Source organism: Lepus europaeus, chromosome 21 (assembly GCF_033115175.1).
Source record: "Lepus europaeus isolate LE1 chromosome 21, mLepTim1.pri, whole genome shotgun sequence".
NCBI classification, from domain to species: domain Eukaryota; kingdom Metazoa; phylum Chordata; class Mammalia; order Lagomorpha; family Leporidae; genus Lepus; species Lepus europaeus.
The window spans coordinates 16514073-16533578 of record NC_084847.1 but is presented as its reverse complement, the minus strand read 5'-3'; the positions used below and the strand labels follow the sequence as shown (position 1 = coordinate 16533578).

The window sequence follows — 19506 nt, the reverse complement described above, 5'->3', positions numbered from 1 at the left end:
AAGTTTGGCTAATTGCTAACACAACACTCATTGTGGTCTCCTGTTTTGAGGTTAGGATGTGAAGTTTGGGGAAGCTCTGCTTCTGGTTCAATCGTTCTGTGAAATAAGGTATATACATGACTGTGCAGGTTAAACAATGCAAAAACCTCCATGATGGCTGTGCTCCCTAATACTCTGCCAAACTGATTGAGTTCTGGGATTTTATTTCTCACTTCTTCATTCCTAAGATTGTTAAAACAGAATTAGGTAACTTCTTATTCCAATGTAGTAAGGTTCAATAGTCATAGTTTTGTAGCCATTCAGAAAAGAAAATTTCTCAGTAGGACTCTTGGAATCATGACCTAAAAGGCTGGCTGCAGGTTCTTCCATCCTATCTGTAGATGGTCAGTGGGATGGATGACTTGGGTCTTTACATAAGGCAATTCTTGGAATTAGGTGAGGTCGAGAATTGGCTATTGTCCTCAATTTGATGCCTTGCTGGAATACATGACTGCTCGAGAAATACTGATAATGTATGCCAGAGTCTGGGGAGTCTCTGAGTCTCAGATTCAGCTGTATGTGAACTCATATTTGAACTCAATGGAACTGGAGCCTCATGCTAACAAGATTATTAGCACCTATAGGTGAGTCATCATGCTTGCTGCTATTTTTTTGTTAATGTTGAGGTATTTACTTACATTTTTAATGTTTGAAATGAATACCCACAACTCTACCTAGGCTTTTCTATCACACAATTTCCTACATATGAAACTATCTAAGAGTCTTCTAGTTTTAAGATTCTAGTAATAAACAGATAAATGTAGTTCAGTATATCTTCCCTTTGTTGAGATGAAACTCAAAATTCCATTTCCATTTGAATTTTAGCCTATGAACATCAAAGGGAGCATCTTTCTATCTGGTAATTCTATGGTTCTTTTTTCTCCCAAATAAAGAGGAATGTAGGCCCTTTAAATTATGGTGGGGCTTATATACCAGAGAAGCCATGACACCAAAAAAATGTAAGCCTCTGATAATGCTGCCAAAATCAGACACATAAAGTCACTCCTCTATACCTCAAAATAAATTGTGTGTGTGTACATGCACACACATGCATATAGGTATATATACAAGTAGGTACTTTGCCCTGCTACCTTGTTAAAGTTATATCTAATCAGCATTGCAGATGTACAGATTGTTTGCTGGGATTCTCAGCATTTAAGTTATTTGTGCTGTTTGTTTTAAATAATATATATATATATATATATATATATATATATATATATATATATAGCCTCCTCTTCTCTCACTCTCTCTTTTCCTTTGGCCATGAAGTGGAGGAAACAAACGTAGGCTGAGTACTGCTATTGCTCTAATGGGAAGGTCCTCAGTCGTCTTCCTGGATGAGCCATCAACAGGCATGGACCCAGTGGCCCGACGCCTGCTCTGGAATGTGGTGACCAAGACCCGTGACAGTGGAAAAGCTATTGTTATCACCTCCCACAGGTGTGACTCATTGAGAGGCATGGTTTGGGGTTGGTAGAAGCTATAGTGGCTGTAAGAGGGAATTATTTGAGACCAAGAATATTAGTGAATTTTCCTGAATATGTGAGCTCTTCATTAGGAATTATGATTCTTGCTAACCATAATGAGTAGAGCAGCCAAGAATCCTCAATGAGTTTTTGAAAAATGAAGAGTGGGGAAAAGTTCAGGAAGTTCAGGAAGTGTTCCATTTGAGGATTGAATACTCTATTATTCACCATTGAACATCCGCTTCCCAACTGAGTTTTGTGATTGGCAAATACAATTTCTGATTGACGGGAGAATCACAAAGTTCTAGCTCTGATTGAACTACACCATATCCTCCAACACAGAAATTTTGTAGCCTTACATTGCTCTGTTCTCCTGTTTTGCAAGTATGGAAGAATGTGATGCCCTCTGTACCAGGCTAGCCATCATGGTGAAGGGGAAGTTCATGTGCTTGGGCAGCCCTCAGCATCTCAAGAACAAATTTGGCAATATTTACATCCTGAAGGTTAAGGGCAAGAGTGAGCATATGTTGGAAGCTTTTAAAAATTTTATCAAAATGACATTTCCAGGTAAGTGAAGTTGTGCAAACTTTGTTATATTTGTTGTTCTTACCATCCAAATGGCTTACATCTCCAATACCAGTTTACTGTGAGTTAATGGTATTTACTGATCTTCCATACTGTTCCCTTTAGGGTTGTTTGTTACTACTAATCTCTTGTGCCAGATTATTTTAAGAAGTTTCACAAAAGAAACAGAGGTTGTCATCAAACTCTTGAAACACTTACTAAGACAGCTTTATCTTTGTACTGTCCATATAAATTATATTTCTAAGGTCATGTTTTTATCAGAATTCTGTTATTTTCATATACTGTCCATGCAAGGTTTTAAGATTTTTGTCTTCTCACTGATAGTGGAACTCTGGTCAGCCAGGATATGGTAATGAAATATGACCAAGAACAAGTAAGTATTTTTCTGCCTTCAAGAGTATATTTGCTTCTGGGCAGTAAACTCAGTAAGCACCTCTGCCCACATGGCATGGTACCAAAAGCAGAAACTATCTTTTCTATCCCTTACTTCTCTTTTCTAAACATAAAGCAGAGACATTGCAAAGATTTTAGCAATTACAGCTTTTCATCTTAGTTTCCATTTTTCTAAATTAAATAAAATATCATAGAAGTTCTTGTTGTGAGTCAAGCTTACAGTTGGAATGGTATCTTCTTGGGAATGGAAAATATTGATTACACAGTAGGAATAGGAAACAGAGACCAGCACTGTGGTGCAGCAAAACAATACAAATACTCGAAACAGCTGCCCTTGTCAGCACTGGGACTGGAGATGAAGATCTGTACTCTCTTCCTATATGGGAGCTTACAATGAGACTGCCACATAAGAAGACTTTCCTAGTGGACAGAAGTAGGTGGTCAGTAGCATCTTCTGACTGTAAGCAGAATCAAGCACATATCTGGAGGAAAACATCCTTAATTATGGCTTAGAGCAGGGGGATAACCACAGGAAGCATATATCACAAAGTACCAGAAGAAGGTCTACACTGAGAGGCCAAATTATTTAAAACATGCGGAAGACTCAGGGGAAGGAACCCCACAGCTGCAAAACTATATTTTAGGGGCTTACACTGTGGTGTAGTGGGTTAAGCCTCCACCTGCAGCATCGGCATCCCATACAGGTACTGGTTCAAGTCCCAGCTGCTCCACTTCCTATCCAGCTCCCTGCTAATGTGTTTGGGAAAGCAGCAGAAGATGGCCCAAGTTCTTGGGCCCCTGCACCCACGTGAGAGACCCAGAAGAAGCTCCTGGCTTCGTGCTGGCCCAGCTCTAACCACTGCAGCCATGTGGGAAGTGAACCAGTGAATAGAAGACTTTTTTCTCTCTGCCTCTGCCTCTCCCTCTCCCTCTCCCTCTCCCTCTCTGAGACTCTGCCTTTCAAATAATGTCCCATCCCACCTTCCACACAGGAAATGTCTCTCCAAAAATAAGAAAAGTCATCTCACTTAAACATGTGCAATAGAAAAGACTGTGATTATGCACCACAGAAAAACATAGTAACTAAAAGCAAATAGGAACAAAACTTAACAGATATATTATTTCACAAAACAGATGGGGATTATTCTTTCAATACTTGTATGAGCATTAAAATTTACAAATTAGATAGTTGATATGAAAACAAATTCTACATCACAGTTTTAAGTGCTAGAAATTAGATGATCAGACAACAGAGGGATAGAGGAGACAGCTGATAGTATTGGGAAAATGTTTTAAAGATTTATTTAAGAGGCAGAGTTTTTTGAGAGTTTATTTAGTTGAGAGAAAGTAGAGCAACTGGAACCTGAATTGGCACCCAGCACCACCATCATAGGCAGAGGCTAAACCCACTATGTCACAGGAAACGCTCATAATATTGATGAAGTTATTGCTTATTTCTTTGGGATACTGAGGCTGGGAAGTTACATGTATGAGTAACTAGATTACTAATATTTGACCTAGATGGGGTGGTTTCACTACAAATAGTGCTTATTTGTAATATTTCATTATGCTGTGTTTGAAATGCTCATATTTCACAATAAAAGAGACTTGCTTGAACAAAAACACAGTACATGCCTTATGATTAACATTAAGAAAATTCTTACACCATTAAAAACATATATTTTTCTTTAAAACATTTTTAATCCAAGTTATTTCAATTTGCAATAAGTTACAAATAGGCATTGGTAAGTGTAAATACATCTCTGTGTTCTAAATTAGGAACAAATACCCACCCTCTTATCTCTAATACCATCAGTGGATCTTACTTGCAAAAGAGACATGAACACATGGACTGGCTTCAGTGATTTATATAGCATCAAGATTGCATAATCCTGGGGTCAGCGTTGTGGCATAGTGGGTAATGCCACCACCTGCAGTGCCAGCATCCCATACGGGCACTGGTTCAAGACCTGGCTACTCCACTTCCTATTCAGCTCTCTGCTATGGCCTGGGAAAGCAGTGGAAGATGGCCCAAGAGGCCCCTGCATCCACATGGGAGACCCAGAGGAGGCTCCTGGCTCCTGGCTTCAGATCAGCGCAGCTCCGGCCGTTGCGGCCAATTGGGGAGTGAACCAGCAGATTGAAAACCTCTCTCTCTCTCCCTCTCTCTCTCTCTGCTTCTCCTTCTCTCTCTGTGTAACACTGACCTTCAAATAAATAAATAAATCTTAAAAAAAAGTATAATCTCTAACATGACAAAGCAAATTTGTCCTGCTCTTTTCCCTTTCAAATGCTGTACATCCGTGTCATACAATGAAAAGTTCATATTCTCAGCATTATGTTTAGAAAGAAGTATTGTAGTAACAGAATTTTTTAAACTTGGGATTTTTTACATTGAGCATGTAAACTAGCAAGTTTGTGTGCTCTGATTAATTGCTATGAACTCTACATAATCTAGTTCATCAGGAATAAATCAAAAGCATTAACTATGTCATATATAGCAAAACGAGTGGGGAGTTTTGGGAGGTCATATCCAGTTTTTCATTAAGCCCATTCATTCATTCCTTCACTGTATATAATTAAATGGGCGCAGTAGTATTTCAGCAATTATACATGGAATCTATGAGATTATTCACGTGCACTGTTTTTCCTCTTAGGTAGTGACTTGAAGCACCAGAATCAAAAAATCCTTAACTACTACATTCCCTGCAAGGACAATGGCTGGGGAAAGGTGATGGTAGAAACTATGCCCTTCTAACATGATCTGTTAAGAGCGCACTAATGATGAGAACTACTTAGGATTTGGATCTGAAATGGGATCCTAACATTGTGGGTGGAGTGAGGCTTTGGGTTACTTTTCACACACATTCCCACTATGAGTCCATGTGAAAAGGACAATGAGCACAGAAAACTGCCTTGGCTTCTCAGTTACCGAGTTCTTCTTTCTCATGTCTTCTGTCTGTGCCTCTTGTCCTCCAACATAAACTTGACAAAAGTTGGGAAAAGTGGAGGAAAATCTCATCTGGATAAGGGGCTGGAGAGGAGGTCAGACCATAATGTAACTTTCTTTTTGTTGTTCTTAAAGATGTTTGGCATTTTGGAGAAAGCTAAAGAGCAATTCGATTTAGAAGATTATTCCATCAGTCAGATAACCCTGGAACAAGTCTTCCTCACTTTTGCTAATCCAGAAAATACAGATGATGATTCTCTACAAAAGGTGCCATGAGTGATATTCAGTTGCAGTCAGTGACACTTCTACCTTTCTTACATTATACTTGAACATTTAGAGGAACATTTCTGTGTTTGTATATCTTGGTGTATATAGATTTATGTAATAAATATTTCCCCAAAGGAAAAAGTTTGTCCCTTTCTTTTCATACTTAGATGAGTGAATTGTAGTTGTGCTAATATTTCCAAAATAAGATTCTTATACTTCGGCCGGCGCCACAGCTCAATAGGCTAATCCTCCGCCTGTGGCGCCGGCACACCGGTTCTAGTCCCGTTCGGGGTGCCAGATTCTGTCCTGGTAGCCCCTCTTCCAGTCCAGCTCTCTATTGTGGCCCAGGAGTGCAGTGGAGGATGGCCCAAGTGCTTGGGCCCTGCACCCGCATAGGAGACCAGGAGAAGCACCTGGCTCCTGGCTTCGGATCAGCGGGATGCGCCGGCCTCAGCACGGCAGCTGCAGCGGCCATTGGAGGACGAATCAACAGCAAAAGACCTTTCTCTCTGTCTCTCTTTCTCTCTCTCTCTCACTGTCCACTCTGCCTGTCAAAAAAAAATCTTATACTTCAATTGTAAGAGAATGTTTGCACCAAGAACATTTGGAAGTAAACAGAAACAAAAAAATTCTTTTTTTTCATTTATTAAACTTTTATTTAATGAATATAAATTTCCAAAGTACAGGTTATGGGTTACAATGGCTTCTCCCCTCCCATAACTTCCCTCCCACCTGCAACCCTCCCCTTTCCCGCTCCCTCTCCCATTCACATCAAGATTCATTTTCAATTCTCTTTATATACAGAAGATCAGTTTAGTATATATTAAAATAGCGTTTTTCCTTGCTACTCTCACTTCTAATAAAGAATAAAGAGAAATTAGTTATAGAGAGAGGTAAAGATTTTCTGATTCTAATCTAGTCAAATGGAGTTCCAGTAAACAACATGAGAAATTTAATCACCTCTCCAGGACAGATAAGCAATTAAAATATTTCTTGTAGAATTAGAGCTTATGAAGCAACTATTTGAGGGATTCCTTGTTCAACATTTTCAAATTCCTAATTAGATATTGCCAACTATAATATGATACGTAGAATATACTCACTGTTCTGTTCTTTTTCAATGAGGAGGGGATTTGAGTTTGTTTTATATATAGTCTCAAATTAAATCCATGATTTTTCTCTTAATCACCTAGGCTATATGCACCTGAATGCAAATAAACAGAAGGGTTTAATTAATTTCTAAAAACTCATTGCTTTTTTTGTTTGTGGGGTAAGAAAAGACTTTGCTTCCAATTTAGTCCTACTCTGGAACAAGATGTATGAATGGATATCTAGGTTGAACACTGGAAATATATTCATAGCAGCCATGCCTTTGAAGTTCCTGATTAAGAAAGGTAACACGTGGTAAACTTATCCAAATTCATCAGCTCTGAGATTTTATTTCTAACTTCTTCATCCCCAAGGTCATTAAAACAAATTATTATTTTAAGATACCACATTAGGTCTAACAACTGTAATTTTGTAGGCCAGATAAAAAACTAAAGTGAGACTCTTGGAGAAATTAGGACATTCGAAAGCAGCCAGGTATATGGGAGAATGTAGAAAGCCATGTGCATGCCCAGGGAAAACTAAGATACACTGAGAAGAACTAAAGCTTTCACCTTGGACTGATCCTCAGAGACAGAGCAAACCCAGCTAAATGGTGGAGAACTCCAGCACAGAACCAAGCTGCAGTCTATAAAAACTAGACAAGGCCAGCGCCGTGGCTCACTAGGCTAATCCTCCACCTGCGGCGCCGGCTCCCCGGGTTCTAGTCCCGGTTGGGGCACCGGTTCTGTCCTGGTTGCTCCTCTTCCAGTCCAGCTCTCTGCTGTGGCCTGGGAAGGCAGTGGAGGATGGCCCAAGTCCTTGGGCCCTACACCTGCATGGGAGACCAGGGAGAGGCACCTGGCTCCTGGCTTTGGATTGGCACAGCGCGCTGGCCGTGGCGGCCATTTGGGGGGTGAACCAACAGAAGGAAGACCTTTCTCTCTGTCTCTCTCCCTGCCTAACTCTGCCTGTCAAAAAAAAAAAAAAATAGACAAGGCATTTGTCTATTGCATGTATCTGACTAAACTGTCTTGAAAAATGGAGAAATTATAATATCCCCAGCTAGTGATAAGTTAAAGTGACAGTTAAGACACCTATGTCCTCCCTTGGAATGCCTGAGTTCAATGCCCACCTCTGGCTCCTGACTCCAACTTCCTGCTGATGCAGATCCTGGGAGGTAACAGTGATAACACAAGTAATTCACTTCCTCCTACACATGTGGAAAACCTGAATTGAGTTCCTGACTCTCTTCTACAGCCTCCATTCAGCCCTGGCTGTTAGCAGGCATTTTTTAAAAGGATTTATTTATTTATTTTGAAAGTCAGAATTGGAGGGGGAGAGAGAGATCTTCCATCCACTGGTTCACTCTCCAGATGACCACAATGGCCACAGCACAGACAGGCTGAAGCTAGAGACCAGGAGCTTCATCCGGTTCTCCCACTGCTCTTCCCAGGCCATTAGCAGAGACAGCATTAGAAGTGAAGCAGCCAGAATGCCCATATAGGATGCCAGCATCACAGGCAGTGGCTTTACCCACACCACAACGCTGGCCCTACTGCAGGCACCTGAGGATTGAATCAGTGGATTGGAGTCTCCGTCTGCCTCTCAATTTTTGAAAAATATATCCCCAGATAAATAAACCGGGGGAATTCATTACCACTGGGCCTGCACTGCATGAAGTGCTAAAGATGGGTTAGTGTTGAGACATAGCCAGTTAAGTCGCTGCTTGTTATGTGTCAGCATCCCAGGACCAGCCCCAGGTGTTGTGGCCATTTGGGGAATGAACCAGCAAATGGCAGATTGATCAACTGATATCTATCTATATCTGTCTCTCCCTCCACCCTCTTCAAATTAATTAATTTTTTAAAAGTGCCAAAGGAAGTACTTCTGTTTGAAATTATACTACACAGGAACAGGAAATTATAAAGATATAAAGATCTCCAGTAAAGGTAAATACATAGGCAAATATATGAGCCAATATTAGTATCTTTTTACCTTGTAACTCCACCTTTTATTGTTTTACAAGATTTAAAACATAAATGTATACAAAGTCATTATGAATCTATGTTAATGGGATACAATATGTAAATAGGTAATCATTTACATTAGTGATGCAAGGGGGATGATGGAACTGTGTAAGAGTAAAGTGTTGCATGTGATTCAAAACATTTTGTTATAATTTTAGTAATCCCAATAATATGTCACCCCATGGTTTATAAAACCACAAAGAAAATACTTATAGAATATACACAAGATGAAATGAGAAGAAAGGACAGGTCACTAAAAATAATCAACACAACACAAAAGAGGAGATGAGGGATGAAAAAGCTGTAACAGCAAACAAATAGCAAAATAGCATAAGCAAGTGCTTTTTATTGGTAATTACTTTTAATACAAATGTACTGGTTTTTATTCAGAGATTGGCAGTTTATTTTTTAAATTTTTACTAAATGTATTTTTGGGCTACAGTGTGATATTTCAATACATGTATATACAATGTGTATTGGGAGTAATCAGCATGTTCCCTTTGACATTTCTTTAGGATTGGAGGCTGGCAGCTCCTTTCCACTATTTACTCATAAAATATTTACTAGGTTATTGTAAACCACAGTCACCCCACTCTTGTACAATACTAGGAACTTGTTCCTTTGATCTGTCTCTGATTTGGTACGCATTTTTTTTTAATTTATTTGACAGAGCCACAGACAGTGAGAGGGAGAGACAGAGAGAAAGGTCTTCCATCCGATGGTTCACCCCCAAAATAGCCACAACAGCCGGAGCTACGCTGATGTGAAGCCAGGTGCTTCCTCCTGGTCTCACATGCGGGTGCAGGGCCCAAGCACCTGGGCCAACCTCCACTGCTTCCCTGGGGCCACAGCAAATAGCTGGACTAGAAGAGGAGCAACCGGGACTAGAACCTGGAGCCCTTTCTTTTTTTTTTTTTTTAAGTTTTCAGCACTATTTATTTCGAAAATAAATTTTCTTTTGTTTTGAAAGTAACATGCTCACTGTAGAAAATTTGAACAAAATAAGTAAAATAGGGCACAGAGATAGTTGCTGTTATTAGCTTAGAATCTCATTTTTTTAAAAAAATTCTATGCCCAGATGTGTTACATACACATTTTTTAAAATTGATATTGGAATCTCATTATACATACTCTCTTACAACCTACCTTTTATCATTAAAATAGCATGCATTTATTCAACATACACTTCTTTTTTTTTTTATTAAACTTTTATTTAATGAATATAAATTTCCAAAGTATAGCTTATGGGTTACAATGGCTTCCCCCCTCCCATAACTTCCCTCCCGCCCGCAACCCTCCCCCCTCCCGCTCCCTTTCCCCTTCCATTCGTGTAAAGATTCATTTTCAATTCTCTTTGTATACAGAAGATCAGTTTAGTATATATTAGGTAAAGATTTCAACATTTTGTCCATATAGCAACATAAAGTGAAAAAACTACCATTGGATTACTAATTATAGCATTAAATAGCAATGTACAGCACATTAAAGACAGAGATCCTACATAATTTTTTTTTCAAAATAATTAATTTTCTATGCCATTTCCATTTTAACACCAGGTTGTTTTTTTTTTTCATTTCCAATTCTCTTTATATACAGAAGATCACTTCAGTATATAATTAGCAAAGACCTCATCAGTCTGCACCCACACAGAAACGCAAAGTATAAAAATACCGTTTCAGTACCAGTCATAGCATCACTTGGCTTTGGACGACACATTAGGGACAGATCCCGCATGGGGTGTAAGTACACAGTGACTCCTGTTGCTGATTTAACAATTTGACACTCCTGTTCATGGCGTCAGTAATCTCCCTGGGCTCTAGTCATGAGTTGCCAGGGCTATGGAAGCCTTTAGAGTTCGCTGACTTTGATCTTATTCCGATAGGGTCATAGTCAAAGTGGAGGTTCTCTCCTCCCTTCGGAGAAGGGTACCTCCTTCTTTGATGGCCCCGTTCTTTCCACTGGGATCTCACTCACAGAGATCATTCACTTAGGTCTTTTTTTTTTTTCCATGATATCTTGGCTTTCCATGCCTGCTATACTCTCATGGGCTCTTCAGCCAGATCTGAATGCCTTGAGGGCTGATTCTGAGGCCAGAGTGTTGTTTAGGACATCTGCCATCCTATGAGTCTGCTGTGTATCCCACTTCCCATGTTGGATCTTTCTCTCCCTTTTTGATTCTATCAGTTAGTATTAGCAGATACTTGTTTGTGTGATCTCTTTGACTCTTAGACCTATCAGAGCTATCAATTGTGAGCTGAAATTGATCACTTGGACTAGTGCTATGGCATTGGTACATGCCATCTTGATGGTATTGTGTTGGAATCCCCTGCACATTTCTAACTCCACCATTTGCGGCCAGTCCGATTGAGCATGTTCCTAATTGTTCATCTCCTCCCTCTCTTTTTCCACTCTTAGATTTAACAGGGATCACTTTTCAGTTAAAATTTAAACACCTGAGAATAATTGTGTGTTAATTACTGAGTTCAACCAATAGTACTAGAACAACAACAACAACAACGAATACTAAAAAGGATAGAGTATTACATTGTACATCTAAAGTCAGGACAGGAGCTGATCAGTTCATTGTTGCTTATAGTGTCCATTTCACTTAACAGGTTTTCTCTTTGGCGCTCAGTTGTCACCGATCAGGGAAAACAAATGATATTTTTCTCTTTGGGACTGGCTTAATTCACTCAGCATGATGTTTTCCAGGTTGCTCCATCTTGTTGCAAATGACTGGGTTTCGTTGTTTCTTACTGCTGTATAGTATTCTATGGAGTACATGTCCCATAATTTCTTTATCCAGTCTACTGTTGATGGGCATTTGGGTTGGTTCCAGGTCTTAGCTATTGTGAATTGAGCTGCAATAAACATTAATGTGCAGATGGCTTTTTTATTTGCCAAATTAAATTCCTTTGGGTAAATTCCAAGGAGTGGGATGGCTGGGTTGTATGGTAGGGTTATGTTCAGGTTTCTGAGGAATCTCCAGACAGACTTCCATAGTGGCTTAACCAGTTTGCATTCCCACCAACAGTGGGTTAGTGTCCCTTTTTCCCCACATCCTCTCCAGCATCTGTTGTTGGTAGATTTCTGAATGTGAGCTATTCTCACCGGGGTGAGATGGAACCTCATTGTGGTTTTGATTTGCATTTCTCTGATTGCTAGTGATCTTGAACATTTTTTCATGTGTCTGTTGGCCATTTGGATTTCCTCTTTCGAAAAATGTCTATTGAGGTCCTTGGCCCATCTCTTAAGTGGGTTGTTTGTTTTGTTGTTGTGGATTTTCTTGATTTCTTTGTAGATTCTGGTTATCAATCCTTTATCTGTAGTATAGTTTGCGAATATTTTTTCCCATTCTGTTGGTTGCCTCTTCACTTTCCTGACTGTTTCTTTCGAAGTACAGAAGCTTCTCAATTTGATGCAATCCCAAATGTTAATTTTGGTTTTGACTGCCTGTGCTGTTGGAGTATTTTCCAGGAAGTCTTTGCCTGTGCCTATATCTTGCAGGGTTTCTCCAATGCTCTCTAATAATTTGATGGTTTCGGGTCGTAGATTTAAGTCTTTAATCCATGTTGAGTGAATTTTTGTGTAAGGTGATAGGTATGGGTCTTGCTTCAAGCTTCTGCATGTGGAAATCCAATTTTTCCAGCACCATTTATTGAATAGACTGTCCTTATTCCAGGGATTAGATTTGGATCTTTGGTCAAATATAAGTTGGCTGTAGATGTTTGGATTGATTTCTGGTGTTTCTATTCTGTTCCATTGGTCTATCCATCTGTTTCTGTACCACTACCATACTGTTTTGATAACAACTGCCCTGTAGTATGTCCTAAAATCAGGTATTGTGATGCCTCCGGCTTTGTTTTTGTTGTACAGGATTGCTTTGGCTATTCGAGGTCTTCTGTGTCTCCATATGAATTTCAGCATCATTTTTTCTAGATCTGAGAAGAAGGTCTTCGGGATCTTGATTGGTATTGCTTTTTTTTTTTTTAATTTATTTATTTGACAGGTAGAGCCAGAGAGAGAGAGAGAGGGAGAGAAAGAGAGAAAGTGGTACCCATTTTCTAACTCCCTACCCCTTCCAGTCTCTAGTAATCACCATGCTGGATTCAGATTGAGATATGTTTTTGTTTTTGTTTTTTAGCTTTCACATGGAGAACATGCAGTATTTGTCTTTCGCTGTCTGGCTTATTTCACTTTATACAATGTTCCCAGTTCCATTTGTTTTGCTGCAAATGATACGATTTCATTCTTTTATGGTTGGATAACACTCTGTTCTTTATCCATTCATTTGCTTATAGACACCTTGGTTGATTCCGTATTTTGGCTGTTGTGAATAGTGCTGTGATAAACATGGTGGAGGAGGTATCTCTTTGATACAGTAACTTTATGTCTTCTGGATATATGCCCAATAGTGAGATTGCTGGATCATATGGCAGGTATTTTTTAAAGTTATCTCCACTGTGTTTTCCATAGTGGCTGTACTAATTTACATTCCCACTAACAGTGTATGAGTTTCCCTCCACATCCTAGTCAGCATTTGTTACCTTCTATATTTTTAATAATAATATTCATTCTAGCAAATAATGTGATTTTTGATACTTCATTCTGTTTGTGACTTGTATTTCCCTGGTGGCTAGTGGTATTTGGCATTTTTTATAAATTAGGTAAGCATTTGTAACTCTTCATTTCAGAAATGTTTATTCAGTTCCATTTCTTCACTAGATTGGTTGTCTTTTTGTTGTTTTTAGACTTCCCAATAAATTCAGGATATTAATCATATGTCAGGTAAGTAGCCTGCAAATATTTTCTCCCATTCTGTCAGATGTCTCATCACTCTATTGTTGCCTTTGCTGTGCAGAAGCTTCTGAGTTTAATAAAATTCTATTTGTCTCGTTTTGCTTTTGTTACATGTTCTTCTGAGATCTTATACAAAAAGCATTGCCTACACCAATGTTTTCAAGTGTCTGCCCTATGTTTTCTTCCAGCAGTTTCATACTTTTATATCTTAAATTTAGATCTTTGATCCATCTTTAGTTTATTTAGGTATATGGTGAGCAGGGAATCTAATTTCATTCTTCTATATATATACTCCAGTTTTGCCAACACCATGTATTGAAAAGACTATCCTTTCATCAATGTATGTTTTGGACATTTTTGTTAAAAATCAGTTGGCTGTACAAACATGGCTATATTTTGGGGTTCTCTATTATATCGATATATGTGTCATTTTTTATATAAGTACCTTGCTGTTTTAATTACTATAACTTTGCGGTATGCTTTGAAATCAGGTATTGCCATGCCTCCAGCTAAATTCTACCCTTCCCTCCCCCTGCTGCTTAGGATTGCTTTGGCTATTCTGGGCCTGTTGTGGTTCCACATGAATTTTAGCTTTATTTTTCTATTCTGTAAAAACTGTCATTGGTATTTTGATAGGGACTACAGAGGCCAGTGGCATGGAGCAGCAGTTTAAGCCACCACCTGTGACACTGGCATTTCATTTGAGTACCAGTTCAAGTCTCAGCTGCTGCATGTTCAGTCCAACTCCCTGCTAATGCTCCTGGGCAAGCAGCAGAAAATGGTCCAAGTACTTGGGCCTGTGCCACCCATATGGGAGACCCACATGGAGTTCTGGGCTCCTGGCTTCAGCCTGGCCCAACCCTAGCTGTTATGGCCATTTGGAGAGTAAACCAGCAGATGAAAGGTTTATTTTCACTCTCTCTTCTCCCAGTAACTCTGCCTTTCAAATACAATGTCTTAAATTTGTTTTTTAAAAAAGAGATTCCATTTAATCTGCAGATTGCTTTAGGTAGTATGGACATTTTAATAATGTTAATTCTTCCAATCCATGGGCAAGGAATATCCAATTTTTTGTGTACTCAATGATTACTTTCATCAGTGTTTTATAATTTTTATTTTAAGACCTTTCACTTCTTTGGTTAAGTTTTTTTCCTAAATATTTTATTTTATAGGGGCTTGTGCTATGGCATAGTGAGCTAAGCCTCTGCCTGCAGCACCAGCATCCCATATGGGGGCTGGTTCAAGTCCCGGCTGTTCTTTGATCCAGCTTTCTGCTATGGCCTGGGAAAACAGTAGAAGATGGCTCAAGTTCTTGGGCCCCTGCACCCATATGGGAGGCCCAGAAGAAGCCCCTGGCTCCTGGCTTCAGATGGGCCCAGTTCCAACCATTGCAGTCATTTGTGGAGTGAACCAGAGGATAGAAAACCTTTCTCTCTCTCTCTCTCTCTGTCTCTCTCTGTGTGTGTGTGTGTGTAACTCTACCTCTCAAATAAATAAATAAAGCTTAAAAATTAAGTACTTTAGTTTATGGTTGTAGCTATTGTGAATGGGATTGCTTTCTTGATTTCCCTTTCAGCAATATCAGTATTGATATATAAAAATACTACTGTCTTTTTTTGTTGATTTTGTATCCTGCAACTTTATTGAACTGACAGTTCTAATAGCTTTTTGGTGGAGTATTTAGGGTTTTTCATGTTTAAGTCATGTCATCTGAAAACATGAATATTTTTATTTCCTCCTTTCCAGTTTCAATGCCCTTTATTTCTTTTTCTTTCCTGATTTGGTGATGACTTCTTGGCTGGGACAACAAAAACACTGAGGAAAAAAAGTACCCACAGGGGGCTGGCACTGTGGCGCAGCAAGTTAAGCTGCCGTCTGCAGTGCCAACCTCCCATACGGATGCCATTTCAAGTCCTGACTATTTCGATTCTGATCCAGCTCCCTGCTAAGGGCCTGGGAAAGCGGTGAAGATGGCCCAAGTGCTTGGGCCCCTGCACCCATACGGGAAACCTGGAAGAAGCTCCTGGCTCCTGGTTTCAGCCTGGCCCAGCACCAGTCATTGCATCCATTTGGGAAATGAATCAGCAGATGGAAGATCTCGATCTCTCCTCTCTTTCTCTGTAACCCTAACTTTCAAATAAATAAGTAACAAATTTAGGCCTAATTGAGATTAAAAACTTGTGTGATCAAAGGACATTATCAAGATAGCAAAAAGGCAACCCACAGAATTCAAGAAGGTATTTACAAATCATTACCTGAGGGAGCCAAGATGGCGGATAGTGAGGACGTGTGCCTTAGTTTGGGAAAATAAACTTTCATAAAAGTGGAATTACTGTAGCCTCAGGAAAAGACTCAAGAAAAAAACTGCAGAGGAAACGCTTCCGGATCTCGTGGATGAGACACAGAGGACTTACAGGGAACCCACCGCGTGGAAAACCAACCGAGAGGAGCCGAGTGGCAGCGGCGAGAGAGGAGCCAGAGCCTCAGAATCTCGCCAGCGCGGGAACGGAGGAGGAGGGTAAGACAAAGACCTGAGAAGTCCGAGACATTGGGGGGAGGGGGAACAGAGGCCTCTCCCTTCACTCACCAAGCAAAACAAAGAACACTGCGAATTTACATATGTAAAGCTCAGCCAAACTCAGTATCTTTAGCGAAACTGGAGAACACATTGAGGGCTGCATAATCTCTGTGGATGGTCCCAGGGGTAGATCAAACGAATACTCACAAAGGCCAGATTTCAACTACACTCAACCCCACTCCCAACTGAGTCAAAAAAAAAAAAAAGAGAGAGAGAGAGAGCGAGCCAGCAAGGAGCAAGTGAGTGAGAAATCTGGGAGAGTTGCTCTTTACACAGCCTTAAACCTGAAGAAACAAGCATAGCTCTCTGGCCACACCCATCACAGCCCCTAAGGCTCCAACAAAGCAGACAGCTCACTTACAGGCATAGTATAACGAGAGAAAAAAACAAAAACAAAAACACCACAAATTATCTCTAACATGCCAAGCAAGAAACATAGAAGCGGAGGTACCAAGGACAGGGAAGGCACTATGACGCCCCCAAGTGAACAAGACACGCCAATGCAAGATTATGAAGATTATGAGATAGAAGAAATGAAAGATACAGATTTCAAAAAATTTATGATAAGAACATTAAGAAGTTCTCAAAAACAAATTCTTGAACTACAGAAATCCTTAATGGACAAGATAGAAAATCTCTCCCGTGAAAATGAAATATTAAGGAGGAATCAAAATGAAATGAAAAAACTAATGGAGCAGGAATTCGCGATACTGACAAAAAACCACAATGAAATGAAGAACACAATAGATCAAATGGCAAACACATTAGAGAGCCTTAAAAACAGAATGGGGGAAGCAGAAGAGAGAATATCGGAATTAGAAGACAGAGAACAGGAAAGGAAACAGTCAAATCAAAGAAAAGAAGAAGAAATCAGAAATCTAAAAAATACTGTCAGGAACCTACAGGATACTATTAAAAAACCTAACATTCGGGTTCTAGGAGTTCCTGAAGGCATGGAAAGGGAGAAAGGATTAGAAGGCCTTTTTAGTGAGATACTAGCAGAAAATTTCCCAAGTTTGGAGAAGGACAGAGACATCCTAGTACAGGAAGCTCAGAGAACCCCTAATAAACATGATCAAAAGAGATCCTCACCACGACACGTCGTAATCAAACTCACCACAGTGAAACACAAAGAAAAGATCCTAAAATGTGCAAGAGAGAAACGCCAGATTACTCTCAGAGGATCTCCAATTAGACTTACAGCTGATTTCTCATCAGAAACCCTACAAGCCAGGAGAGAATGGCGAGATATAGCCCAGGTACTAAGAGAGAAAAACTGCCAGCCCAGAATATTATATCCTGCAAAGCTCTCATTTGTGAATGAAGGTGAAATTAAGACCTTTCACAGCAAACAGAAATTGAAAGAATTTGTCGCCACTCGTCCAGCCCTGCAAAAGATGCTTAAAGATGTGTTACATACAGAAACACAGAAACACGGTCACCAATATGAAAGAAGTTAAAGGAAGGAAACCTCACAGCAAAAGATCACAGGAATCTCAAACCAGATATTAGAAAATATCTTTGGCAAATGGCAGGGCAAAGTTACTCCTTCTCAATAGTCACATTGAATGTTAATGGCTTGAACTGTCCAGTTAAAAGACACCGATTGGCTGACTGGGTTAAGGAACAAAACCCATCCTTTTGCTGCTTACAAGAAACCCATCTATCCAACAATGATCCATACAAGCTGAGAGTGAAAGGCTGGAAAAAGATATACCACGCCAACAGAAATGAAAAGAGAGCGGGCGTAGCCATCTTAATATCGGACAACATAAACTTTACCACAAAAACTGTTAGGAGAGACAAAGAGGGGCACTATATAATGATTAAGGGATCCATTCAACAGGAAGATATAACGATTATCAACATATATGCACCTAATCATAGGGCACCAGCTTATTTAAAAGACTTGTTAAGGGACTTAAAGGGAGACTTAGACCCCAATACAATAGTACTGGGGGACTTCAATACTCCACTCTCAGAGATAGACAGATCAACAGGACAGAAGATCAACAAGGAGACAGTAGATTTAAATGACACTATAGCCCAAATGGATCTAACAGATATCTACAGAACATTTCATCCTACATCTAAGGACTTTACATTCTTCTCAGCAGTACATGGAACCCTCTCTAGGATTGACCACATACTAGGCCATAAAGCAAGTCTCAGCAAATTCAAAAGAATTAGAATCATACCATGCAGCTTCTCAGACCACAAAGGAATGAAATTGGAAATTGGCAACTCAGGAATCCCTAGAGCACGTGCAAACACATGGAGATTGAACAACATGCTCCTGAATGAACAATGGGTCATAGAAGAAATTAAAAGAGAAATCAAAAATTTTCTGGAAGTAAATGAGGATAACAGCACAACATACCAAAACCTATGGGATACAACAAAAGCAGTGTTAAGAGGAAAGTTTATATCAATAGGTGCCTACATCAAGAAATTGGAAAGGCACCAAATAGATGAGCTTTCAAGTCATCTCAAGGATCTAGAAAATCTGCAGCAAGCCAAACCCAAACCCAGTAGGAGAAGAGAAATAATTAAAATCAGAGAAGAAATCAACAGGATTGAATCCAAAAAAACATTACAAAAAATCAGCCAAACGAGGAGCTGGTTTTTTGAAAAAATAAACAAAATTGACACCCCATTGGCCCAACTAACTAAAAAAAGAAGAGAAAAGACCCAAATCAATAGGATCAGAGATGAAATGGGAAACGTAACAACAGACGCCACAGAAATAAAAAGAATCATCAGAAATTACTACAAGGACTTGTATGCCAGCAAACAGGGAAATCTATCAGAAATGGACAGATTCTTGGACACATACAACCTCCCTAAATTGAGCCAGGAAGACATAGAAAACCTAAACAGACCAATAACTGACACAGAAATTGAAACAGTAATAAAGGCCCTCCCAACAAAGAAAAGCCCAGGGCCAGATGGATTCACTGCTGAGTTCTACCAGGCATTTAGAGAAGAACTAACTCCAATTCTTCTCAAACTATTCAGAGCAATCGAAAAAGAGGGAATCCTCCCAAATTCTTTCTATGAAGCCACCATCACCTTAATTCCTAAGCCAGAAAGAGACGCAACATTGAAAGAGAATTACAGACCAATATCCCTGATGAACATAGATGCAAAAATACTCAATAAAATTCTGGCCAATAGAATGCAACAACACATCAGAAAGATCATCCACCCAGACCAAGTGGGATTCATCCCCGGTATGCAGGGATGGTTCAACATTCGCAAAACAATCAACGTAATACACTACATTAACAGACTGCAGAAGAAAAACCA

General features: G+C 39.6%; 1 protein-coding gene across 1 annotated transcript in view; it reads left to right on the top strand.

Annotated features, from left to right (window-relative positions):
* Nucleotides 1-5795, top strand: part of LOC133750311 (phospholipid-transporting ATPase ABCA3-like) — a 101524-nt gene extending 95729 nt beyond the window's left edge. Inside the window, exons 25-29 of the mRNA XM_062179849.1 lie at nucleotides 436-623; nucleotides 1312-1482; nucleotides 1894-2075; nucleotides 5144-5217; nucleotides 5572-5795. Coding sequence (XP_062035833.1) covers nucleotides 436-623; nucleotides 1312-1482; nucleotides 1894-2075; nucleotides 5144-5217; nucleotides 5572-5712 — 756 coding nt within the window. The 3' untranslated portion in view covers nucleotides 5713-5795. The remainder of the gene's footprint in view (nucleotides 1-435; nucleotides 624-1311; nucleotides 1483-1893; nucleotides 2076-5143; nucleotides 5218-5571) is intronic.
* Nucleotides 5796-19506: the final 13711 nt, after the last annotated feature.